The 25977-nt window shown below is 38.3% G+C and overlaps 1 protein-coding gene across 5 annotated transcripts in view; it reads left to right on the forward strand.

Annotated features, from left to right (window-relative positions):
* GALNT3 (polypeptide N-acetylgalactosaminyltransferase 3) overlaps positions 1-25977 on the forward strand; it is a 91214-nt gene that overhangs the window by 46794 nt on the left and 18443 nt on the right. For 4 of the 5 annotated variants that reach the window (XM_039242005.1, XM_039242007.1, XM_039242008.1 and 1 more), the window contains 2 exons: positions 20412-21035; positions 25465-25637. In XM_039242005.1, the coding sequence (XP_039097936.1) occupies positions 20521-21035; positions 25465-25637 (688 nt within the window). In that variant the 5' untranslated portion in view covers positions 20412-20520. Of the gene's footprint in view, positions 1-1739; positions 1783-20411; positions 21036-25464; positions 25638-25977 lie in introns of those variants that run through there. The other variant, XM_039242009.1, reaches the window with a different exon arrangement.

A 25977-nucleotide genomic window follows, 5' to 3' on the forward strand; every position in this document is an offset into this window, starting at 1 on the left:
TACAGAGATACAGACTCCGTGGTTATACACTTAGGATTTCTCCCAAATATCCCAAAGACTGAGACTCTAATCTCCATGTAGAGGCAAACAACAGAGAAAGTGGCAGAACCTCAAAAAAAAAAAAAGGGGGGGGTGGATTTAGGTAGGTGGTATTTTCAGCTCTGAATCTAAGGACAAATATTATCAAGTTAGTATGGGAATACACATAAGGAGCTCCTGAACGTTTTGCAGAGGAGGGAAAGTTTTAAAACTGCTTGTAGGTACTGATATTAAAATATCACAAACCCCCAAATGTTCCTTGATGCTTGCAAAATAAATACAATATACAAGACAAAAAAAAAAAAAACCACCTAAAGTTTTAGATCAGATTCATAGCTGTGGTATAAAATAGTATATTGTGGATGCTAAACCCAGTGTCAGACTAGCGACGTTCTAAAGCTACACCTACTGATACTATACTAACCAGTATTTCTAAATTTTAATTTTAGGTCACATGTAACATTAATATACCAATAAACAGAAACCATAAGCGTAATGTGTCAAAATACAGGAGGAAGGCCAGAGCTAAACTATAGAAAAACCTGCCACCATGTAATTAAGCATGCCTGAAACATTTTCAGCTATTGCTTTTTCTATTCCTACATACCTTGAAGATAGAGCCAAATACTGATTGAGTTTATAAGAAAGAATAGAGGGGGGCGCCTGGGTGGCTCAGTGGGTTAAGCCCCGCATTGGGCTCTGTGCTGACAGCTCAGAGCCTGGAGCCTGTTTCAGATTCTTTGTCTCCTTCTCTCTGACCTTCCCCTGCTTACTCTGTCTGTCTCTCTCAGAAATTAAAAAAAAAAAAAAGGTATAGAGGTCATTTTTAAGTCCTGGTTTTGGGTGTGTCAAATGTTTGTCATAACAGCAGAAGGCAGGCTGAAACAAAGTTGTAAATATCATCAAAGGAAAAACGAATACTGTCTAAAAAAATGATGTCTTTAAAAACAACGGCAAAGTCCCCTATCTCCCTAGAGCCTGCCTCATCACCCTCCCAGTAGATGAGCTTCCAAGCAAACCTCCAGTTGAAGCAAAACCTCTGCAGGAAACCAGTGTCTTTCCAAACAAGGACAGCAGGTTTCTCTGTACTGCCACTGCTCGCCCTCTCATCGGGCAATCGGTTTGCCTTTCGATTGTAACCCAGGAAGGGGTGGTGCGCCCCAAGTTAGCAAGGCTCTGCCAAATACCAGAGGCTCTTCTTTGGAAGAGAGAGGCTCCTCCTTTGGACGGGAGGCGCCCTTACCAGAGCGCGCGCTTACAGAAACGGAAACCACTAGCTGCGCTGAAGTGAGTCAAGTGATGAAATCAAGACTAGTACATGGGAAGGAAGCTCACCCAATAGCTCACGAACCTAACTGGTGACAGAAGCTGCTGAACCTTGCTCGAGGAAACCATACGAGGCAACAGTTGCAGCCGTCATGAGGTGGCTCTCGGGGGGCACTGGGCCCCCCCAGTCTCCGGGCGGCGCACCCCTTTATTTTGGCGAACCGTAGAGAAGGGAAGCCGTGTGTTAGGGAAATCTGGACCTTCTGGTTCCCTAAGGACGCAGCCTGTGCTCTGGTCACAAGGTGCCCACTGCCGCCAGGTCGGTGCAGGACCCCTCAAATGTAGACGGGCGGCGGCACGCGCCCCGCGGGGAGAACCAGCCTCGCCGTCTGCGGAGAAGCGGCGCGGCAGCTGCGCTCCGCCCGGACGGCGCCCCCACCCAGCGCGCGGTGCTCGGTCCTCACCTGGAGCGCTCAGGTAGGGCTTGGGCGGGGCAGGAGGCTGGCGCGCAGGCGCGGGACGGGGGCCTCGCCCCTGCCGACGTCGCAGGCTGGAGCTCACCTGTGAGACTCCAGGAGGAAGCGGAGCCTCCGTTCGGCCTCTCCTGGCAACGCAGGAGGCCCAGCGGGAAGGCAGGAGGCGGCGGCGGCGGCGGAGGAGGAGCTGGACTGAGCGGCAACAGTAGCGACAGCAACCGGAGGCGCCGCCGCCGCCGCCACCTGCACCTGGCGCCCGGCCCACGTCCAGCGCCCGCTCGGCCGCTGCTTCCCGCCGCCCTGCTGTGCCCACCCGCCAGGTAAGCGGACGGGCGGGCGCTGGGGCCCGGGGCGGGGGACCGGTAGACCCCGGGCAGCGTCGGAGGGGGTGCTAGGACGGACGCCGAGGTTCACGTGGTGGGGCGAGGGGTACGGTCCCGGTGGCCGGTTGGGGGTGGTCTCGAGAGCAGTGCTTCAGTTGCCGCTCCCGAGAGGCCGAAAGGGGCGCCCGAGGTCAAGGCAGGTGGCGCTCCGGGGGTAGCCCTGTCGCCCCTGACAGTGTCTGTAGGGAGGCTCCCGAGGAGCCGGACCGGGGCCGAAGTGCTGGTGGCCCGCAGCTCGACCCTTGGGAGAGTCTCATGGCGGGGGGGGGGGGGGTGTCGGAGGGGCTCGGCCAGGCGCGAGGCGGCCGCGTGTGCACGCAGGCTAACAGGTTGCTGGTCTCTTCTCGCCGCCTCTCGCGGGGAACAAACCCGCGACGGGAAAGGGCACGGCTTTGCCAGGCAACTTTCCCAGCCGGACCCCAGACAGTCCTAGGCTGGAAACCGCGGCCGCCCGAGCCATTTAAATGGTTTCTGAGTGGTTTGGAAAGCGCTCTGTGGTCGGGACGCGGACATCCCTCTCTCCCCCACCCCCTTCTCTCTACACTTTTCCGGGTGCACTCCCTAAGCCAGAGCTGCGCCCACTTTCCGGTTTGATCGAGGAGAGTTATTTTCTTCGTGGCAGGAAGAAATCCAGCTGCCACTCACCAACCGCACACCATCTCGTTAAAGGACCTGGTGACTTAACGACCTGCGTATCGCGGCTCTGGTTTGCCTGTGGCATATGACTCAAAGGTTCAGAAAAACTTTGTTTCAGGATCCTGCCACGTCTGGACCTGGGTGTGCCAGGCCCAAATTCCTTTCCCTGCCTAATTAGACTTTTCTAAAGCTTAAGAATTGAGGGTGAAACTGGTGCTTACCTTAGCCTTTTATTTCCTTCTCTCTCAAAACTCATCAAAAAACACTTCACTTCAAACTCATCAAATAACTGTTTCTGTTTTTAGAACCCCACAGAGTAACAACTTTTCTGATTTTTAGAAAATGTTCTTAAGCCAGCGTAGCATGCTATAAAAAATTATAATACACGCAGTGAAGACCTTCGTGTTCAAATACTATTGTTAAAAAATAGGAAAGTTGCTGCGTTTTCATTTGAGAATTTCTGCTTGTGGGAAAATCTGTTGCTTCATTTACTGTATACTTTTTTTTTTGAGTGTGGTTAAAATACATGAGGTTAAAGTCATACCCTACAGTTAGAATTCATTAAACTTAACTTTTACTTTTAGTATCTGAAGTCTGGCATATCTATTAAAATTCTGAACAGCTTATTTGTACCAAGCATCTTTCTTTTTATATTGCTTTAACTAGTATTTTTACATAGAGGTTTCTCATAATTGGCAGTTCCAGTGCCTGCATTTTTCTTCTATCTTTGCTGATTTTTAAAAATGTATTTGAAATTGCACACTTACCAAAATGCCTTCACAACTCATACAGGTGCAATTAAAGGTAAATGACCACCACACAAACAGGACATAATTATTAATGGTATTTTCAACCAGTGCCTTCTGCTTACGTCAAAAGAGCCTGGCCTGTCCTCTTAATCTTATCTCCATACAGAGAAATACATATGCTAAACATGCTTTAAAAATTAGGTGTAGGTGTTGTTCCCTGAGTTTAGAGTATTAATTTAAACTTCATTGATTATTGAACTAGATGTTTCTGGACTATCTTTACTCTTAAGGGAGAAATGTAACATGTTTGCATCAGAGTAACAGTGTGCCTCAGTTAAATTATCTGTAAAATAGAAAAAAAAATACTTCCCAGGATTAAGCTAATAAGGCCTTAAGTCAGGAATCTCCTCTACCCCTAGCAATCTTAGGATCCCCTTCTCAGTTTGGAGAGTCAATCCATCCGGTTTGTTATAAACCAAAGCTAAGAGAGAGATTCTAATTTCAGTTCACCCAGCAAGTTAGTGGTAGACATGGCATTATTATTATTCCAGCGACTTGATTCAAGACTCATGTTCTTTACTTTTCACCATTCTCATTCTCACTTATCATAAGATGCTTATTTTTTTGTGTTTCATATCATTTGTAAGGCCTTTGTAAATACAGAAAAATCAATTGTTCTTTGTCCAGCTCTGATTTACCCGAATTTCTACTTGTCTAGAGGATGTCCAACTCCAGGGAGAGTGAGTGAGGAGGTCACTCTCTTCCTCTCACATGTGTATTGAAAATGCCATGTGGATTGAGATTTTTAATCCTTTCTTGGTTTTTCAGAGTCACAGTTAATTTTTTGAGTCAACATGGACAACATAATTAGTCTTCTGATGTTTTATTGTATTGGCTTAAAATATATTTTATGAGGCAGTAACCCAGGGCCATCCCTCCATTGGCAACACTCTAGGTTTTTGGCTGGCAAGCACACGTCTTCAACATTAGTATTTTTAAAACTACTTTTTGGACTGCAATCCTCAATAAGAAATGAATTCTATGCCTCAATGCAGGATACTCTCTCTCTGTGTATATGTATGAAACAAGGCTCACAAAATAATTTTTAGGCTCATAATGTGGATTTTCCTCTATTTTATTTTTAAAATACTAATCTCAACACACCGGAATGATTTTTATGGCCACAGATGGACTGGAACTTATAATGCAAATAGCGGTTTCTTATTGAATTTGTACTTTGAAGACTGATTTTTCTGTCAGCTTACTGTGTCATACACACACACATACTTGAAAGAAAGAAAAGCAAACTGCATATTTTTAAAATATAGAATTATACTATCATCCTCATTAAATTTTTGTTGAAGGGCTTGAGACTTTAGGACCTGGTGCTAGACTAAATTTCTCACACATAAGGAACTGCATGAAACGTCACTGTACATTATTGTATTTTAAGTGGGTCCTCGGCGTAGTGTGTGTAGTATGTTTGGGGACAGGGAAAACTGGAAAGGTTTTCCTGAAGAGTTTCTGATGTTAACAATTATCAAGTGAAAGTTTGAGAGTGAAAAATAATTTGGGACACCTGGGTGACTCAATTGGTTAAGCCTCCGACTTCAACTCAGGTCACGATATCACGGTTTGTGGGATCAAGCCCTGTGCTGGGATCTGTACTGACAGCTCAGAGCTTGTGTCTCCCTCTCTCTCTGCCCCTCCCCCGCTCCTGCTCTGGCTCTCTGTCTCAAAAATAAATAAACGTTAAAAAATAATAATAATTCTGCCCAGCTCTATTCCAAATTCTAAATTTTATGGCTATGTTAATAGTGCTAGACAGAGTCTTAAGAAAATCATTAGAATAAACATAAGCCAGTTTATTATTGGTTTGTAGTCTGTTAATGTTTTGTATATGTTTTTCTTTTACTATGAAGCAGATATAAGAGACAAATTATAGGAATCAGATCCCTATTCCCTAAAAAGACTAGATTGAGAGATTAGATTAGGTCTCTAAGGACCTGTAAGGAATGTAGGCTTGGAAACTTTCCAGGGATGATTAAGCCTTCCTTAGAAAATTTTTATTTTAATTCCTGGTAGAAGGAATTTTCTCTAAAAGAAAATTAGTGTATTTAATATGTTGGAAATGATCAACCCCCAAATCGCCTTCAGAACATATTTAGTTCTCTGGTTCATAAAGTGTAGAAATGCATTTGTTATGACAGATCTTTTATGGTTAGAAAATCTGATTGAGAAGGACATATTTTCAATCACCTAATTATGCATCTAGTTAATACCAGAATAATTCATTTTGTATAATTTGAGTAATTTTAACAAAATTAATGTACTGCTAATAGCAACATTGAATTTAAATCAATGCCAACAATGGCAAGAGACCAAAATGCATTAACTTATGTGGTAAAGCGAAGACAAGTAGGACTCTGAATTCTAGGTCATTAGTGACTATTGATGGATGAAGTCTCCTTGAGTCATTCTCTAAGTTGGGTTCATATTTTTGGCATCAAACAGAGACTTATTTCCCTGAGTGTACATTTTCCCTGTAATTGTTTTAGTTTCAAACTGTCCCATCTAGTTTGTTCATTTATTCCATTGCTTGCTGGACATCTTTTAAGATGCCATAGTTATTTGAGATCATACCTGAGTAAACAAGAACTTTAATTCCATCAAAAACAAAACCAACCTGTTTTACTTCCTGTATTTTATTTGTAAGTGGTAGAAATCTACCATTTCTTATCCACAATTCCAAAACCGCCCCCCCACCCCCCAAAAAAATCTGGAATCCAGAATGTTTTTGGTAACTCTCTTGTCAGCAACACTTGAACTCAATTTGCTACAAAACCTAAATGTACTGTTAGGAAGCTATCATCTATTCCACTTGGTGGGATGTGTTTAATTATATGGTACTGTTTCAGGCCCTGCTAGGGGTACATTGTTATATTGGGTATGTAAACCATATCTCCTATCTAACATCCAAAATATTCTGAATTTTAAAACATATTTGGCTCCAAGGATATTGGAGAATGGGTTATGGATCTGTACCACTCTCCAGGTGTCATGTCAGACATCCAGAGATCATTTTTTACTCTCTTTTCTTAACTCCCACAACTATCAGGTCACTGAATCTGTTAACATTTTCTGCCCTTCTCCTCTGCCTCCCCCCAAATTTATCTGCTTCTACTCCAGTTCAAGGTCTCATCAACTCTTAACTGGGGTACCATAGCCACCTGTTACCCAATATCTCAGCAGATGGTGTTATGCTCAAATCCATCCTCAGCAGAACTTCTCAGCTAATGATCTCTAAAAATGTAAACCTGAATTTCTCCTCTGCTTAAATCTTAATAACTTTCCTTAACTCAGGATAGAACCCATGGTCCTTAAAATGGTCCCACAGAATCTGACTCTTGCTTAACTATGGATATATAAATCAAAATTTTATGTTCCAACAACAGACTTCAATGTTTTTTCCTGTGTGCTTTTTTCTTTTTTGTTACTCCCCATTGATATTACCTCTATAACTCTTTTTACCTCTTAAGACTCAATCGAGGCCTCCCCTCGCTTAGGAAACTGTACCCCACACACATACATACCTTTATATACACCTGGGCTAGAGGAGATGTCTTATGCATACTTCTATCATGCACTTTACATATGTGATTTAATATAGTCTGCTTTTGTGCCTGTGTACACCTATTTAGATATTTGCAAAGCATGTGATATTTCTCTTTCCTGTAAGCCAATCATGGGATAAAAATATTGAAGTAAGAGTGGCAGAGGGGAATGATGTTGGGCAGGCAGTCAGTATATTTGCTTTCCTACTGGGTAGCAACCACAGAAATTGAGGAGTTAGGAAACTTGTTTCACTGTACTTAATTAGTCTATTTAATTTAGATTGCTGTTATTTCCATCTTATTCCTTTGAATTCCACATTATTTTTGTGGCTTTTGGTTTTGTTCCAAGATCTGAGTTTTACTGTTTAGAAGTGAAAAGTTAACGTTGTGATTGAAATGCCTTATAGTTTTAGTTTATAAATGTTTTACAACTGAGTATATTGCTATTGGTGAGGAATTACTGGAAGGGCAACTTTTACTTAAATAATACAATTTAATCAGACTAGACCTCCCCCCCCCCACCAAAACGTATTCTGTCAGTTTTAACTTTTAAATAAATATTTTTCAAATCCATCTACTTTTCTACATTCTTGTCACTACCATCATCTCTTGCCTGGACTTTTATAAATGGCCTCCCAGCTGATTACCTAAATTCCTTCTGGTTGGTTCCCCGCTCTGCACCCAGAGGGATCTTTTCAAAACTTTCACAACTGCTTAAAGCCCTTCATTGCCTTAGGATAAGGCCAACTCCTTAACTCAGCCTGAAAGCCTGGAATGATTGAGTTCCTGCCTCCATGCACACACCTGTGTCATGTTACTCTCTGTTCCAGCTCTACTGGCCCTTTTTATTAGTATGTTCCTCCTGCCCTCATGCCTCTGATCTTTGCAAGTGTCCTCACCCCTGCCTGGAACTAACTCTCTTCCCTTCTCTTTTGGCCCATCTAGCTAAAATCTCATCCTTCAGATTCCAGTTTGAGCTCCCCTTTTCCAGCACTAGCTAGAATTTCACCAGTTTTCTTGCCCCCCCCCCCCCCCCCCCCCCCCCCCCCCCCCCGCTTCCAACTATGGATTTAAACTGAAGACTGTAGCCTCAAGAAACAAATTCCCACTTAGTACCTGGAAGTATTGACTTTCAAAAAAGTTAAAGTTTCCAGACAAAAGGAGCAGACTTTAATATGTGGCTCTTATATTTAAAATTAGATTTTAATTATTAATGACTTCCCATTTTTATCAAGTAACAAAAGTTAATATTTGTTATCTTAATAAGTATTATCCCTTCTTTACTCTTTTGCTATTAAGCACTTATGTGCCAGGCATATTTTAAGCATTTACATGAATTAAATATTTAACCTTGAAAGCCACTTCAAAGCCATATTATGAAGTGCATAGCATTTTTCTCCCTATTTTAGAGACAGAAAAATAGAGTAAATAATTTGCCTCTGTCTATGAGGCCAGTGAAATGGCAGAGCCACTATTCCAAGCCAAGCCATCTGATTCCAAGTCCTGTACCTCTACTTAAATGTAAATAAAATTAAAAAGAATTATTAAAAGGCTTACAACAGCAATAGCAACAAAAATCCAGTCAACTCTCATTTCCCACAGTCCTGCTGCCTCTAGGAATGCTTTAATCTCTTTTGGGTGCTTCTTCCAGTATTTGCCCTTTGCAATAATGTGCTTATACTACTGTTTTGTAATTTATCAATATTTGACATTATCTACTGACTTCCCATTAAAGGAGATAAATATTTGGCTCTTGTTCACACATGCCTCTTGCTCTACCTTCCTCCATGTCTCAGTATAGTTATACATTTTTTGTTTGCATTTTGGTATTTACTTATGATTATTATGTACATATTGTTTACTGCTGAGCCAAGCAAGTGTATTTTGAGTATGAGTAAAAATTTTTGAACCACAGAGTGAATAATTCATTTAAGAAAAAAAAATAGCCTAGTTTGTTGACATATCAATTCCTGTTTCTATATGCTCCACCGTCTTCTCAGTATGATTCTTCCACATAATCAAGCCTATCGGATGCGTTGGTTTCTTCCGGGGCACTCTCTCCTCTTGTTTCAGTTTGGACTGTTGCTTTCTAAGCCTATTCGATGGTAGTTGTTTGGGAAATTTCTTTGCTGGCATTTTTGAAGGAGTCCCTATTTTTTAGATATGATGATTTTGTTGTTTATTTTCTTATATAGATGAAACACATCCTCCAGTAGCTTCTTGAGAAATGATGAATGGAATTAATAAATTTGAGGTGTTACCTGTCGCAAAATCTTTATTCTACTCTCAGTTTTAACCCTGGTTATTTTTTTAGTAGTTTCTCTATTCACATGGTCCAAAAATTTTAAAAAGTAAGGAGATATATATGATAAGTCTTCTTTTCACTGTTGCCCTCTGATACTTGGTTTTTCTATGAGCAAGCAATGCTTTCTTTATTGTGTGTTTGTGTGGATATATGTATATATAAACTATATATGTTATATATATATACATATATATATAAGTTGCATACGTAAAAATGCAAGTGAATCTTTTTTTCCCCATTTAACCTTATATCAGCATATAAAGTGGCTTCTTTGTTTTTAATCTGGCATAATATTCCATCATATGACTCTATCATAATTTATTGTAATTTATTTCCCTATTGATAGAGTTTTGTTTCAGTGTCTTGATGTTAAAATCATGTTTTCATGTGCAAACTTACAGGTTATCATTCTGCTTGCATACTAGCCTATCTGTGGGATAAATTTCTAGAAGTTATCCTCATACCTGATTGATAATTTGTTGGAGGCAAGAGTAGTGTGAGGCCATGCAAGTTTGATAATTCTGAGTCAGCTGGATGGGGTAAAGGGTAAAAGAAAACCTGGTAGTAAATACCTCATGGCAGAGTAGACCCTTGTGAGGGACAATTCATAGTGCAGAGAGGGCTTCTAATGCAAATTATTGTTTTCGTTGTTTTATTTGAGCTTTTTGACCATGACCCTTGTTTTTTCTGATATGACCCATCTTTTTGATCTGGTTAAGACTTGTTGCTGTTATTACCTCAGTCTTCTTCTTACACCCTTTACCCTCGATCATTACATCTTTTAGCATTCATAGCCCTTGTTAGTTTAACTCCAACTCTTCCACTGCAGATAATCCAGAACAGAGAGCACTTGTTAGCTGGTCTTTTTCAATAAGTCAAGAACCCATCCTTACACACCTTACAATTTAACAACCTTCCCAGCCCCCACATTGATTCATTTGCTGAATTTAGCTAACCTTGCCTCCCAGATCTCTTCCCAAGCCTCCACACCCTTTCTGCTCAATTTCTTACCTGGATTAATTTTAATAGTCTCTTAATAACCTTCAGTCTCCTCTCTGGTTCACCGCCATTGCCCCCAAACCCCTATTAAACACAGCTTCAGGAATAATCATTTTATTTTATTTTTTTAATGTTTATTTACTTTTGAGAGAGAGAGAGAGAGAGAGAGAGAGTGCACCAGTGCCAGTTGGGAAGGGGCAGAGAGAGATGGGGACAGACGATCCAAAGCAGGCTCTGTGCTGACAGCAGAAAGCCCAGTGTGGGGCTTGAACTCACAAACTGTGAGATCATGACCTGAACTGAAGATGGAGGCTTAATTGATTGAGCCACCCAGGCACCCCAAGAATAACCATTTTAAATTTCAGTTGTGATTAGGTCATCACCATGCTTAGTATCCCTCAGGGCTTCTCCCCTTTGCCTGAAGAACTAAGTACAAACCCCATAGAGTTAGGTACTCCTTCTTTCCCTATGTGGAACTGGACACTCAGTATTCTCATAGGCCTCACTGTGTGGTAATTGTCTCTGTATGAGGAAAATTTTCCTATTTGAAAGGAGAATAACAGTTTAGTCTGACACTGGTTTATTTCCCACTGAAACATGTATTAATAAGATCTTTCATACTCTGTGGGGAGTGGGGAATGCAGGAATTTCAGATGGTGGCTAGATAAGTGGAGGGATATTTTGTGTTTCAAAATAGGTGCAAAAATAGCCTAATCACAAAGACTGTTGTTGCTTTTATGCCTAACTTTTTAAAATGATGTTATGGATTTGTGAAGGACTTTTTTGTTCTTTTACATCTGGAAATGTGGAAGCTCATGGAGAAGGGTTAAGGACAGGGAAATAAAGAAATGTTGAGATTGAAGCCATTTTGAGCTTCTAGACAAGGGATTGGCAAACTACCTTGGTCCAAAATCTATCCACCACCTGTTTTTGTAAACAAACTTTTATTGGAACTAGCTATGCCCATTCATTTGTGTATTGTGTATGACTGGTTTTGTACCACAAAAATAGAGTAGTTGCAATAGAGACCATATGGCCCACAAAGCAAAACATGTTTATTATTTAGTCCTTTAGGGAAAGTTTGCTGACACTTTTTCTAGAGAAGAATGGAAGCTGAGAAGTAGAGGATGAGTATGTACCCAATGAATTATAGATAAGCCTGTAGAAAGGTGAATGCAAAGTGATAGCAACTGAGCAAAGAGTCTTACTCACTTGCTTCCCCTTTCCCTGTCCCATAAATTCTGGGGCCTCAAAAGGGAGAATGAATAGACAGAAATTGTCTACTACTCATGAGATTTGGGGCTCTTTCATAAAAGGAATGTTCACTGGACTTAATTGTTTGCAACCTGAGTGCCCATCATCCAACTGTATTCCATGCCAAGGCCCAGTACACTCTCCCTTTTACTAAGATACTGAGAAAAACATTAGTGAGGGAAGTCCCTTCATTAGTTAAAAAAAAAAAAAAAAAAACCCAAAAAACTGTGGTTGCTCTCCTTTGTAGGCCATTAAGATTGGCTCCCTAGTTTCAGTGGACTTGATGGGATCCCATAGTAGCAGAAGACAAGTGGCAAGGACAAAGTAGGCATATCTACAATAATGGAAATCTGGGGCATAGTTATAATCAGAAGGCATTGTTTTGCAAATAGGACAAATGAAATAGGTGGGCAGTACTACAGTATTACTTGGTGTATATACCAGAAAAAAACTCTAGGCCTTGTGGCAAAAAGTGTTGACTTTAGTTGCCACAATTGAGCATCATTACTTCTCACTCAGTTTTCAAACCCAAGTCAGTTCACAGGCCCAGAGCCCTTTGATTGAAGTTGAGGCCTAGCCTTAAGAAGGATACACCATTGCTTCAAGCATAGAACACAAATTTTCCTCAAATGCCTTCCCCAAAGGTACCTATAGCCATTTATTAGAGAGGCAATGCTTTGGGGAAAAGAAAATACATTCGTACCTTTCATACTAGTTCCTACGGAGTCAAAATACCACTTGTGGCCCTCTAGTCATAGTGCAGACTTCTAGCATTTAGGTAATAGGTGGAGTCTTAGCCAAAGTCTGACTCACAGGAGAGTCCACCTGGTCAGCAGATCTACCCTGTGCTTATTTCCTAACTTCCTTAATGTATAATTGAAGTAGACAGCCTGGATAACTGGCAAAATCCTTTTATTGGTTCTCTAAGTGTTATGGATTGAGGACTGTTTTGATAAGAGAAGCTTTAAAACTTGTCCTCCATCTAAGATGGTAAATCAGAAATAATACTATATCCAAGGGATTTGTTGAGATCAGTGCCACCATCAAAGATTTGAAGTAAGACTTGAGATATCTGTCACATCTCATTTAACTCACTTGTTTGGCCTGTGCCCAAGTTGGATAAATCTCAGAGAATGAATGGACTATTGTAAACTTAATCATTGGATGATTCCAAATGTGCTTGCTGACCCAGATGTGGTATTTTTACTTGATATAATCAATACCACCTCTGGCATTTGGTATATAGCTATTGACTTGCTTACCTGCTTTTTCTCCATACCAATTTACAAGGACCACCAAAAGCAATTTACTCTTATCTAGCTTGGCCAACATTATATCTTCACAGTCTTGTCTTAGGGCCAGGTCAGTTCTCCTGTCCTAGAAATCTTAATTATCCCAACATCCCACAAGAGATCACATTGGTTTGCTATGTTGATAATATTATGCTGATTGTATTTGGTGAGCAGAAAGTAGCAATTACTTTAGCTATCTTAGTGAAGCACATGAGAACCAGTGGGTAATCAGACTGACAAAAATTTAGGATCACCTCACTAACATTTCTGGGCATTCAAGTGTCACTATACTTAATAGGCCTTTTTTTTTTTGACAAGATTTTCTTCTCTCCTTCCCATTTTCTTTTTTTAAATAACAAAGTAATACATAGGATTTGTTAGATATTAAGTTTGCAGTCTAGTCTTTAAGTCATAGAACATTAAATTGGGACTGTGACAGAATTTGAAAAGTAATTCACATTGACACAGTAATGGAGACAATGCCAGTTGGCACTCTGCATCTCATTTCAAGGTTCCTCTTCACTTGTAAGGAAGATGCTTGCCTCTTGCTAGGTGGAGTATAGAATTGTTTTGTTTTTACAAACAAAATGGGAGTTCAAATGTGTGAGAAAGTGTGTATATGGTAACTGAGCAGTCAAAAGGGTAAACTATGCTGCTTATCAATTTATTGTCTCTCAGCTCCAAATTCATTCTCTTCTGCTCTGTAATAATGGAGTGGGGCCCTGTAAATATCTCTCCTTTGCTGGCTGGCATGATGTTAATTAAGCCTTGTCAGTAGAGGGCACTGGAAGGATACTAAAAGTAGAAGGTACTTTCCTTGCTGGTTTCAGGGTGACTTTCTGGCTAGGCTCTTGGTAGGCATACTTTTTCTCTACTTCCCAGCCTCCACGTAGTTTTCTCTAGTGTTAGGTAACTGCATGGCACAGCTTTCTCTAGCGTTGGCACACCTCTGTCCCCTGCACTTTCTCCAGAGCTTGACTTGAGCAGCAGGTTTGTACCCTGGAGTCATGGACATCATGGACTTGCTCCCCAGCTCTGGTCACTGCTCCCTACACTTTTTGTTTAGCATAAAACTGGGTTTCCAAGGCACCAGCTGCCTGAATTTTATCCTAGGCATCAGCCTGGCACCATATTGGTCCAGGCTTTAAATGAAAGTGCACTAGACTCCTGCAGAAGACAGCTTCTTAACTCCAGGTGCCATCAGCAGCCAGCAGTTAGCATCTGTACCTAGCAAGTTCCAGGGTTAGACATCTTCCTATGAATGGCTTCTTCTGGGACTCCACAGGTCAGATTTTTGACAAGTCTCACTAGTGAGATAACTGTAATTCTTCCACTGTCAAGGAGCCAACACTGCTGTCTTTGTAGAAACCTCTGGATCTAAGTGCTGGTGAGGGGAAGGTTCTTCCTTGGGCTCTCATCTCAGCCTTGTAGTTAGTGGTTGTCCCTTATATCTGCTATTCCTATATGGTTTAGAATTCTCTTTAACTCTCACTAACCAATTCCCTGTTCAGTCCTCTGATAATAATAGATTATACTTTCCTTTTACAAATCACTGTGTAGTTTCTGTATCCCTACTAGTCCAAGAGCCATCAACTGTGTTTACAAAGTAAATAGACAAATCTTTTAAAAGGTAGTACTTCTACCCAGGAGAAGTACTAGTTAAGTGGGTAATTTGTGGGATCACTCAATTCATTCCTCAAAATCCCTCTGCTGTCGGGGTGCCTGGGTGGCTCAGTTGGTTGAGTGACCAACTTTGGCTCAGGTTGTGATTTCACAGTTCGTGGGTTCAAACCCCATGTCAGGCTCTGTGCTGACAGCTCAGAGCCTGGAGCCTGCTTCGGATTCTGTGTCCCTCTCACTCTGCTCTCCTCTACTCGTGCTATATTTCTCTCTGTCTCAATAATAAATAAACATTAAAAAAAATCCCTCTGCTGTCTATTAGGCCATAACTGATCAGTATATACCTTTCACAGGTGCAGATTCATTCACAGTAGCAGGAGAGAGTATGTGAGCTTTCCTTCACCACCATCCCCACAAAGGGTAGTGCACTTCCATAATTACTTATATGCTCCAAATTGTCAAGTAGGGTTGGCTGCTCTACGGATTAAGATCCTGTCCATAACCTTTCACCTTCAAAGATAATATTATTCATAGAGATGCATATCTGACCAGGTTTAGCTGAGAAGTTGGATGATTCACCACACCCTTTTCAGTATTAAATAAAACCTGTGCCTCTGAGTTGTTGGAGGTCAACTCTGTTACTAGACTTTTTGTACATAACCTGCAGATAACTTTTGTTCAGAAAGTCCCCTTACTCTGTGACAGTTACATGCAGTTAGTTGTTCACTGGTGGCATTTTCCAGCCAGCCAGAGCAACCCCAGTTTGTCTTTAGCTGGGATGTTTGGGATGTGTCTGCTGCTTCCTCCTGTGAGGCAGCATGTAGCCATCTCAGGGCACTTTGCTTTGCATCAGTGTTTGTCCCTTGTCATACATCCACAGATCACTTCCTGTTCAGAAGAAATTCAGGCAAGGGTGTGGACATGGACTTCAACATAACTGAAACTAACCAATCATAATAGCAAGTCACCATGAAATTTGGTTTTACCAGTAAATACAAGCAGAAATGACTTCCTGCCACTCCTTCATTCCCCAACTAGTAGATGAGAGGCACTTAATAAAATTTCTGCCCAAGTACATAAGGTTTATTAATTAGAGCAAGTTTTTTGTTCTTGTTTTCATTCGATTAGGAGATCTAGATAATGTGTGGCAAAGATCAAATATGAATTAATTTGCAGCAGTATACTTTTCTTAATCTACAATCTATGCTACATTTTGGGCATATAATTTTGTAATGCTTTGTTTTCTGTGATTACCCTTAATTCTTTATAACATGCTTTAATTCATGCTGTAGCAAGCAAGTTTCATATACCAGTTAGGCTTTGTGCCACTTAAAGTCACCTGGAACCAGGCCTTAACTCCCTGTAGATGTAAAGGTTTATTGTCACAAATATAGGAACAAGAAATGGAGAGAACTACTATCCTCTTATTTTATTAAATGTTACTTTCACGTGCGGTTATGAAGTGTTCTGCTTTTCACTGCTTTAGGAGATTGCTTCAGTTGGAATTTTTAAATTAAACTAACAGCTTAGCTAGTGTCTTTGCAATGTGTCCTTTTCCACCTGGAAGGGACAACTTGACAAAAGATGGATCTTTTCCAGTTTGAATCTGCATCTAAACAACATCCTCAGGTGACTCATTGTCACATTAAAGTTTGAGAAACTATAGTCTACATAACTGAAAGCCACAGCTCTGTAATTATTTTAATTTGTGATATTTTAGTCTTTTCTGTTCAGATCGAAACATGTTTTTATCCCTGAGAATAACCCATTGATTTTTAAGCCAATCTCACAGACTGTTAGAATCATGCATATTGTTTTAGTTATTTTTAAGTATCATTTTGTGCATGTTTTTATTTATTATTAATGGCTTTTTGTAACAGCTATATATATTTTAGCATATAGATTGATATTTTTTAAGAACAAGAAGGCCTCTGAATTTTAATTTTTTTCTAATTTTAGAAATTTATAATAATTCAGAATTTAGGTCTTTGAATTTAAATTAATTTTTTCTAGTTTAAAAAACTATTTCATGATATTAATCTCTCCTGTGAATCTGAGCTTTATAATTAGCAAATGACATTTTAGATAGGTGTGTTTAAAGGTTTTAGAAAGTACAATAAAAATAAGACCTTTACCTGCTAATCATTTTTATATTCTGAATTTGCTGTTGTGCTGTTGTTGGTTTTTTTTTTTTTTTCATTTCTGAAACTTCTGAGTTTAATTGGAAGTTGATATTAAGAGAAATTTGTTTTATTTCATTGTCTGTTTTCACAGAGGTCTTCAAATTTGGTAATAAGTAGCGAGGTTTAGGAATATGATGTTATTTCTAGGAATAAGAGTTAAGAATCCTGGTTTTGTTTAACTCATTCATTTATTGTGTGTCTTTTGGATTCTGCATTTTATTGCACAGAATCTGAGTTTTTCCATCTTTATGATGGGAATATAATATTTTTTAAAGCCAATTTTACAATACCATAATTTGTGGTAAAACCCAGTGCCTCATTTATATCAGCAGTAATCTCTGAGCCTTTTCAGGAAACTTTGGGTCATTCTTGCTTTGGATTTCATCTTATCTCTCCATGTCAAAATAACTTTTGCTCATTTTATATCAGCATTCTATTTTGAAAAACCTGTCTTTGGAGTATTAGAAATTAATAGTGCGGTTGCTTTTGGTTAGATGCAGTCATTTCCCTATCAAGTGCTGGTTTTGATTTGCCTAAAGTCTTGTGACCTACACCAAGGATTCTTAGCCCTTGCCTCCCTTTAGAATTATCTGGAGAGCCTAAAATAACCACAAAAGTAGGACCTAGGCCCTGCCCCTAAAACAATTAAATCAAACTCTCTAGAGGGGAGGCCTAAGGCACTCTTTTTAAAGAGCTTTCTGCTAATGTGTATCCAGAGTTGAAGACCACTAATGTTGAGTGTAATTTATCATTAATGGAAGCCTGGTATTGCACATTAGCAGCAAAGGACAAAAGAGTCACATAAAAATCCCTGGGAGATTTATGTCAGAATCTTCAAGTGATCAGCAGTTGATAAAAGAAGACTATTCCCTTCTGAAATAACCTGAAAAGAGCAAAGCATCATGTTCCTACTCTGCCACTAAAAGGTCTCAATCTCTTAATCCTCCATTGTTAAAATATACAATCTCATCCTCAGCCTTTATTTCCAAAAACATGTTCTGAAAACAGGTGTGTGGTTTTTATTTTCATTTTCATTTTCATTTTCATTTTCTATATAGAGAAAGTGCACACAAGTCGGGTAGAGGGGCAGAGGTAGAGAGAGAGAAAATCTCAAATATGTTCCACACTCGGCAAGGAGCCTGATGTGGGGCTTGATTCCATGACTCTGGGATCATGACCTGAGCCAAAATCAAGAGTTGGACACTCAACTGACTGAGCCACTCCAGGGCTCCAGTGTGTGTGTGTGTGTTGTGTGTGTAACTTAAGTGTCCAGTAAACCTTACCTGGTATAAAACTATTTGTACTTCTTTCCTTAGGTTTTCCCCTTATCACCTTACATTTAGAGTGTCATTTCTTGACCCTTGAAGATCTTATTTCAGATAACTCCAGATAAAAGCTTAGTATTTTTTTTTTTTTTAATGTAAATTTTAGTTAGCTAACATACAGTGCAATCTTGGGGTCAGGACCTGAGTTTGAACACAGTTAGGAGAGTACTGCTCTTCCACTTAAACTGAATGGCATTGCCAAGCCACTTAATCTATTTGACTCTCAGTATTTGTGGGCAAAATGGGAATGACTTCTCCAGGTTGTTGGAAAACTACATGAGAACCTGTGTAATATTTGAGTATCAGGGACCTAATCAGCATTTAACAAAAGTGAATGGTTATTTTATTATTTCTAATAAACAAAATCTTGGTCTTTCTTTCCTTTTCCTGTCACAAACATTTATCGGGTGCTCACTGTGTCACCAACATTGTAAGTGCCAGAAAAACAACCATGAATAAGGGAGACATTATTTGTGTCCTTTGTGAGCTTCCTTGACTCCCTCATTAGAGACATCCTAAACTAAAACCTGCTAATTGGGTGACTTCTCAGATAGACACACATACAATGATAGGATTATTGCCCTACTGATGAATAACCCCTCTAGTTTATAATTTTTTCCTGAAAAAGAACTTTCTTCCCACTACCTCATAAATTCCATCCTTCTTGCTCATTCCCCAGCCTACCCTCAAATATGATTTCGGACGTATAATATTTTGGGAAAACCATCACTGCTATAGAAGTATCTATTTTGTCATCTCCCTTTACTGTAGGCTTTCCCTGGACCCTTTCTTGTTTTATGTTGTATTAAAACATCCTACGGATACCAGCTCATTCTTTCTCAAATTCCTGACCTAGCTTACATACATATACAGTAACAGTTGTATGGTTCTGAAACTATATTATGTCTTCAAATAATGTAAAAAGCTTTACCAGGTCATTTTAATCCTTACATAAGGCTCTCAAAGCAATAAAAACTCAGGAATATTAGAATTTCATTTTTATGGGCAGTATACATTATAATTGAATTACCTTTTGAAACCAAAGTACCTATTCCATACATACATACACACACACATTATCTTTCCAATTAGAAATAGTATATAGAACTGACTATTCAAGTTCTGCCTATTTTGTTTATTTAGCTTAAAATTTTTTTACTAAAGGCCAGAGAATCCATCTTAGAACTTGGCTTTTTAATTTTAAATTTAGCTATCTCTTTGGAAGAAAAACTGAATAAAGTGTCAAAGCTAGTTTTCACATCTATAAATTAAATTTTCCTTAAAATATGTTTAGAATGTAGGGAGAACAGGCATTCTTCCCCTTTGTGCCTGAAAATTTGACTGAGTATAATGGTGCAGGGTGTGTAATTATATACTGAAAACCCCTTCATATTACATTTTTTAAAACATCAGGAAGATAATCAGGCTGTCATCAATGTTCTCTTTTCTCCCTTTCCTTTATTTTGCTTCTAGTGGTCCCTATTAGACTTTATTAAACACATTGTCTGTTCTTAGGGTCAACTCAGTATTTTATCAAACCAAATACTGCTTTCATAACTCAGAGGTCTCTATTGCCTCTTTAGAGTCACTTCAAGTAAAGCTTAGTGCCATTTTCTTTTTGTTACTAGATTTTTTACTTGTGTGACCTATTGAAAATAGCGGTGGTATAACGACATCTTAGACACTCTTAATTTTCTGGTTTTTAGTGGTTCTGTCAGGATTCACAAGTATTATCAGGTAAATAAATATGAGAGTGTGCCAGTTTACTTATGAAAGCTACTTAGGAGTAGATGTTCGTAACTTGAGGACAAACTCCATAAAATAAAAGCCACTATTTTAGATGTATGCTTGATAGTACCTATCAGTATACCTTTGCTGTCTTACGGATTTCCCCCTTTCTTTATAATCAATTCAGTGAAGTCCTTTGGCCCCTTGGCCATTGAGTTAAGGTAGCTTTTTTAAAAAATAAACTCTAAATATGTTTATAAAACTATTTGTATGTATATCATATAACAGATATTAGCCACAGTTTACAGGGTATTTTTTTATTGGAGAGAAATCCCTAATATAGCCTTAATAGATTATACCTAATTACATAACAAATATGCTCTTCCAAAAGTGTGATTTTTTTGAGAGCAAGATATCTTTGTATTTTTGTTAACCATAAGAGTACAATTGTTTATAGCTTATGTTGTTGGTTGAATGAATCAACTGAACCATGCCTGTAGGAATGAATAGCTACTAATGCCATTTATCATTTCTCTTTATAGGTATTACCATTTAATGAAACCTTCTTGCCAGCAAATCTATGATAAAAAATATAAGTAACAGAGGAAACAATAACTGTTATTTGTCAAGTGGCAAGCTTTTAATGTCAGAATGGCTCACCTAAAGCGACTAGTAAAATTACATCTTAAAAGACATTATCATAAAAGGTTCTGGAAGCTTGGTGCAGTAATTTTTGTCTTTATAATATTTTTGATTTTAATGCAAAGAGAAGTAAGTGTTCAATATTCCAAAGAGGAATCAAGGATGGAAAGAAATATAAAAAACAAAAACAAGATGTTTGATTTCATGCTAGAAGCTGTAAACAATATTAAAGATGCAATGCCAAAAATGCAAATAGGAGCACCTGTCAGGCAAAACATTGATGCTGGTGAGAGACCCTGTTTGCAAGGATATTATACAGCAGCAGAATTGAAACCTGTTCTTGACCGCCCACCTCAGGATTCTAATGCACCTGGTGCTTCTGGTAAAGCATTCAAGACAACCAATTTAAGTATTGAAGAACAGAAGGAAAAAGAACGTGGAGAAGCAAAACACTGTTTTAATGCTTTTGCAAGTGACAGGATTTCTTTACACCGAGATCTTGGACCAGACACTCGACCTCCTGAGTATGTTGAAGAATATTCATTGTTTACTGTTTAACATTAGAGTTTGCAGGGGAGGGGAATTAGCTAAGGGATTTGCTTGTTCTTTAGTCACTCTCTGAGGCAAAATATCAACAATTGCTGTTTAATTTAATTATGTTTGCTTATTATTATTGAGGCTATCCATTTCTATGTTTGGGGAGGCATTGCCGACGTGGAAAGTTGTTACCTTACAAATTAGGAAACTAAATTTTAGATCTGATTTCTGTAGAACCACAAAGAAATTCTTTATTCTTCAAATGCTTTTGTTTTCTAATCTATTAAGAAGGGAATATTGGGCACTTTTTATGGGAGATGTGGGAGGCAGAGGATCTGTTTCTATTCCTCTGTGTATTGCTGTAGAATAGAAATGTATAAAAAGTGCCAAGATTTTGGAGCTGTTAGATAAAAATTTTCTATGAACTAAGTCAGAGACTTTGTGGCTATTTTCAGTGCTGTAATTATATTTCGGAATGCCTTGTAGCCTTTTGTAACCTTTCTTTTAAGGAACAATATTGTTAAATTGCTAATTCTATTATGATTTTTTTCTCTAGAGTTTTGTTGAATAAGTTATCATATGTATAGAATTGTCTCTCTTTAGCTTCTGAGAGGCCAACATTGCTTTTTATGTCACTTTGTTTACATGTTATCTCAAGTACATAGTATTTTTATTCTGGTTCCCCTCCGGATACTAATATGCTCTGTCCATTGTTATCTTTGAGGTAGTGTTCAAATGCTTTATTTGAATTCAAATAACTAAAATAAATTCTAACACTTCTCAAGCCATTTGTTGATAGGTTGAAAGTATAAGATGGAGTATGGCTCATGGGGTGCCTGGGTGGCTCAGTCGGTTAAACATCCGATTTCTGCTCAGGTCGTGATCTCACGGTTCGTTCGTGGGTTTGAGCCCCGCATTGGGCTCTGTGCTGACAGCTAGTTCAAAGCCTGAAACCTGTCTTCAGATTCTCTGTTTCCCTCTCTCTGACCCTGCTCACGCTGTCTCTCTCTCTCTCTCAAAAATCAATCTAAAAAAGTTTTTAAAAAGCTTTAAAAAATAAAAAGATAGACAAACTATAAGCAAGCAGTGCCTACATATTTTGCTTTCTGGTTATAATAGAATTACATTTGGAAAAGGAACCTAAAGAAAAAAAACTTTGATAGGCTTAGGTCTATGGTTTTACTCATATTTTTCTAGATGTGTGATCATGAATACTTGTTCTAACTATGAGTCCCTTAATATTGAAGTTGGGGAGATTAGAATTCTGTCTCTCTATTGTAATCTGTGTGACTCAAGGTTAAGGTGCTAATCATTTTTAAATGAATGTGTGAAGAAACAAATGAATATCTATAAATTGTTCTACCTTTCTAACAAGACACAGAATCATTCCTTTCTTATGTTAATAGTTAAAATGCAGTGTTGCATTTGACTGATTTGGGGAGAGGTCTTGACTGAAAAGCAATCCACATCACAAATCAAGAAGCATAATTTTTATTCTTTGACATGTCAGTCAATGTCAGCTCAAGTTTGTCCCCCAATATAGCATTGAGGAGTTACAATAATATTCAATAATGAAATCATTGTAAGTGAAAAACAACTAACTACTTAACCTTTTTTGGATAAGAATTGGATACCTAGAACTGTGAAGAATTGGTGAGGATATAACACTTTCTTACTTTAAAGTTAACGTTTATCAGCAAGGAACACATTTTCTAAAGAACTGCTGTTCATTTCCATGCTCACTGAAAATATAGACCCTGTGTCTCCCAAAGTCAAAGATCATGTGATTGATAATTTAAGCACATGTCTATATACCAAATTTTACAAATGGTTTGACTGAGTGTAAGCAGTTTGGCAAGTTATTTAATTTAACTACTTTAAATGACATGTGAAACAATATCTAAAACCTAAGTTTACCATGTTTTTTTAAACTGTTTCAGAATAAATGGGGTTTATGAAATCATACTGCGAAATTTTATTACTTGCTTTCAAGCTATAACATGACACCTTTACTTGTTGTTAGTAGTTATCAGTTAAACAAATAAATCCTAGCTTAAACTAAGGGAAAGCCTTGCAAGATTAAAGTGATCACATTTTCTTAATGTGAATTTTTGTGAAGTTTTATATTTAAAATCTCAAAACGTTTTTCGTAATTCTTGATTAACATTAATTAGCCACATGACAGATAAATATAGGTGAGGTTTTCTTTTTTTTAATCCCTCTGACAAATGCTTCGAAGACAATAAATCATAAGGTTTTTGTTTTTAAAAGAAAAATAGCATGGAGTTTTAAAATAATTTTTATTTTTAGTTTATGTTGGTTTGTAAACCTTAATGTCTTAAAAATACAAGCTTATATTTAGTCATTCATTACTGTGTAGTTGTGAGTCAAGAGTAATTGTGAATAGGTAGTTTGTGTTTGGACCTTATTTCTAATTACTAGTTTATCCAAAATTCACTTTAAAATAAATCATTTGCTCTCATCTGTCAGTGAGGATGAATGTGATTATTTGCTTCTGACTATGCATATGTATTTGAAGTCATGAAGGCATGAGAGAGCAAACATCACTTTCACTCTTAACTTTCCCTTTCTTTTCTTATTTAGCAGTGTTGGCACACTCTGTTAATACTTTATCCTCAACCTAAATCCTTGTTTATCACTACTAATATTCCACCCTAAAGATGTCCTCTCAGAATAGTATCTGAAACTATGTATGGCTATAAATGGAATAATTAGAACTTACAGGATATCTTTCTTTCGGTGACTTTCCCAGGCCTTAGGATCATACTGGCGGCTCTGTTTCCCTCACAGAGCATTTGAAGTGTCTTAGGCTCTTGTCTTCATAAGTGAATGATTTACTTCCTGTCTTTGGGTTTGAATAGCACTGCCTGATTGTTCACATGCTGTATTTATAGTGCCTTTTGAGTGAGAGGATTTTATATTCTGTTGTCTAAAATTGTATAACCATTTATGATTTTTAAGTGAACTTAAAGATTATTTGTCTTTACCATAGGTCACCCATATTTTATGTCCAAGGGTCACTCTGGTTTTATAGTGTTTTGAAGCCTTCTGTTCTTTTACATCTTTTGATCCTCACCTCAACTTAGCTTTAGTCAGCTTCAGTCTCAAAAGACTGGAGACTATACGGATCCACTCATACCCAGAAGCTTCTTATGAAGATTATTTTCAATGAGGAAGATATTATTATAAAAATGAACCCAAGATAAATTTGTAACTAATGTGTTTAGCTAATGGTTAGTACCATTATTCAGCCAAAAACTACTTAGAGTCTATTTCCTTGTGCCTATCAATGTTTCATATGACAGAAAGATTACATGACTTTTAACACAGATTTAGGATTTTATTTAAAATTTTTAAGTTTAGTATTTTAAAATGCCAGGTCTTATTTAATTAAACTATAGATCAGATTACTGGAGCAAAATCTTTAACACACCATGGAATATGGCATATGGTAGCAACTTAATAAGTCTTGCTGACTCATGAAGATCATAAAAAAATAGATTTTTATAGTAAGCCATTTCCCCACTTTTGGTTCAAGTAGAGATTAAGTAAATTGATTTAAAAACTTGAAAAATATTACATACTTAGGAAAGTAAGAATCTCTACAAAGATGAGTATTCATTTAATAAAGTTGCACTATGTAAAGCTTATTTTTGAGAGATAGAGTGTATGTGCATGCGCATCAACAGAGAGTGGCAGAGAGAGAGAGAGAGAATGAGAATCCCAAGCTGGTTCCATGCTATCTGCTTGGGGCCTGATGCGGGGCTTGATCCTACAAACCATGAGATCATGAGCTGAAACCAAGAGTTGGACACTTAACTGACTGAGACACCAAGGTGCCCCTGAAGTTGCACTGTTAAAAACAAATTGGAGGTATATGGGGGGGGGGGAGGGAAAGGGGGTGATGGGCATGGAGGAGGACACTTGTGGGGATGAGCACTGGGTGTTATATGGAAACCAACTTGACAATAAACTATTAAAAAAGGGGGAAAAATTGGCGGTAATAAGAAAAATGGATGATTTCTCCAAGGGGAAGAGAAAAATTGGTTTTTATTTGAATGATTACAAGTATTTGCCATTGTTATAGGTTATCTCACTTGTAGGTTATTTTTCCTGTTTAAAGTGCTATTTGTATTTAAAGTTATATTGTTGAGAAAACTTATAATAGCATGTTTGAATCCTTGACATGGAATCTGTATCAGTGGACATGATCTCTGTGTTTAAAAATTTTGTTTTGATCTATTTGCATTTGCATAGCATTAAGATCAACGTAGAAAAAAATTGTCTGCTATTGTTTCTATGGTGATAATGGCTAAATAATAATTTTAGTAATGACATAGTTCTGAAATAAAGTAATAAAATTCATAATTGTTCTACTTCTTTGACTTCTTCTAGATGTATTGAACAAAAATTTAAGCGCTGCCCTCCCCTACCTACCACCAGTGTCATAATAGTTTTTCATAATGAAGCCTGGTCCACGCTGCTTAGAACTGTCTACAGTGTGCTTTATTCTTCCCCCGCCATACTGCTGAAGGAAATCATTTTGGTGGATGATGCTAGTGTAGATGGTAAGAAAGCACATGCAAATTAGGTTGTTGTTTTCCAAGTAAATCCATGTGATGTTGATGTTGTCCAAAGTCTATTTGATTATATTGGTCTCTCTATATGCCACCTCAGACAGAGCTTGAATATAATTCCTTGTATGATGGGTATGATGAATGAAAGTAGAATCCAAGGGTGTCCATACTTAAATATTTTAAAGATCAGAAATGTACAAAGTACCATGACTTCTAACTTTGTAGACCTCAGTGTAAGACTATTATTGTAAGGCATAGTGGTTAAGAACACAAACTTGAACCTTGGGTCAGGCTGCCTTGGTTTGAATCCCAGTTCTGGTCCTATCCAGCT

This window comes from Hyaena hyaena, unplaced genomic scaffold (assembly GCF_003009895.1).
Source record: "Hyaena hyaena isolate Hyena2069 unplaced genomic scaffold, ASM300989v1 scaffold_207, whole genome shotgun sequence".
Lineage (NCBI taxonomy): Eukaryota > Metazoa > Chordata > Mammalia > Carnivora > Hyaenidae > Hyaena > Hyaena hyaena.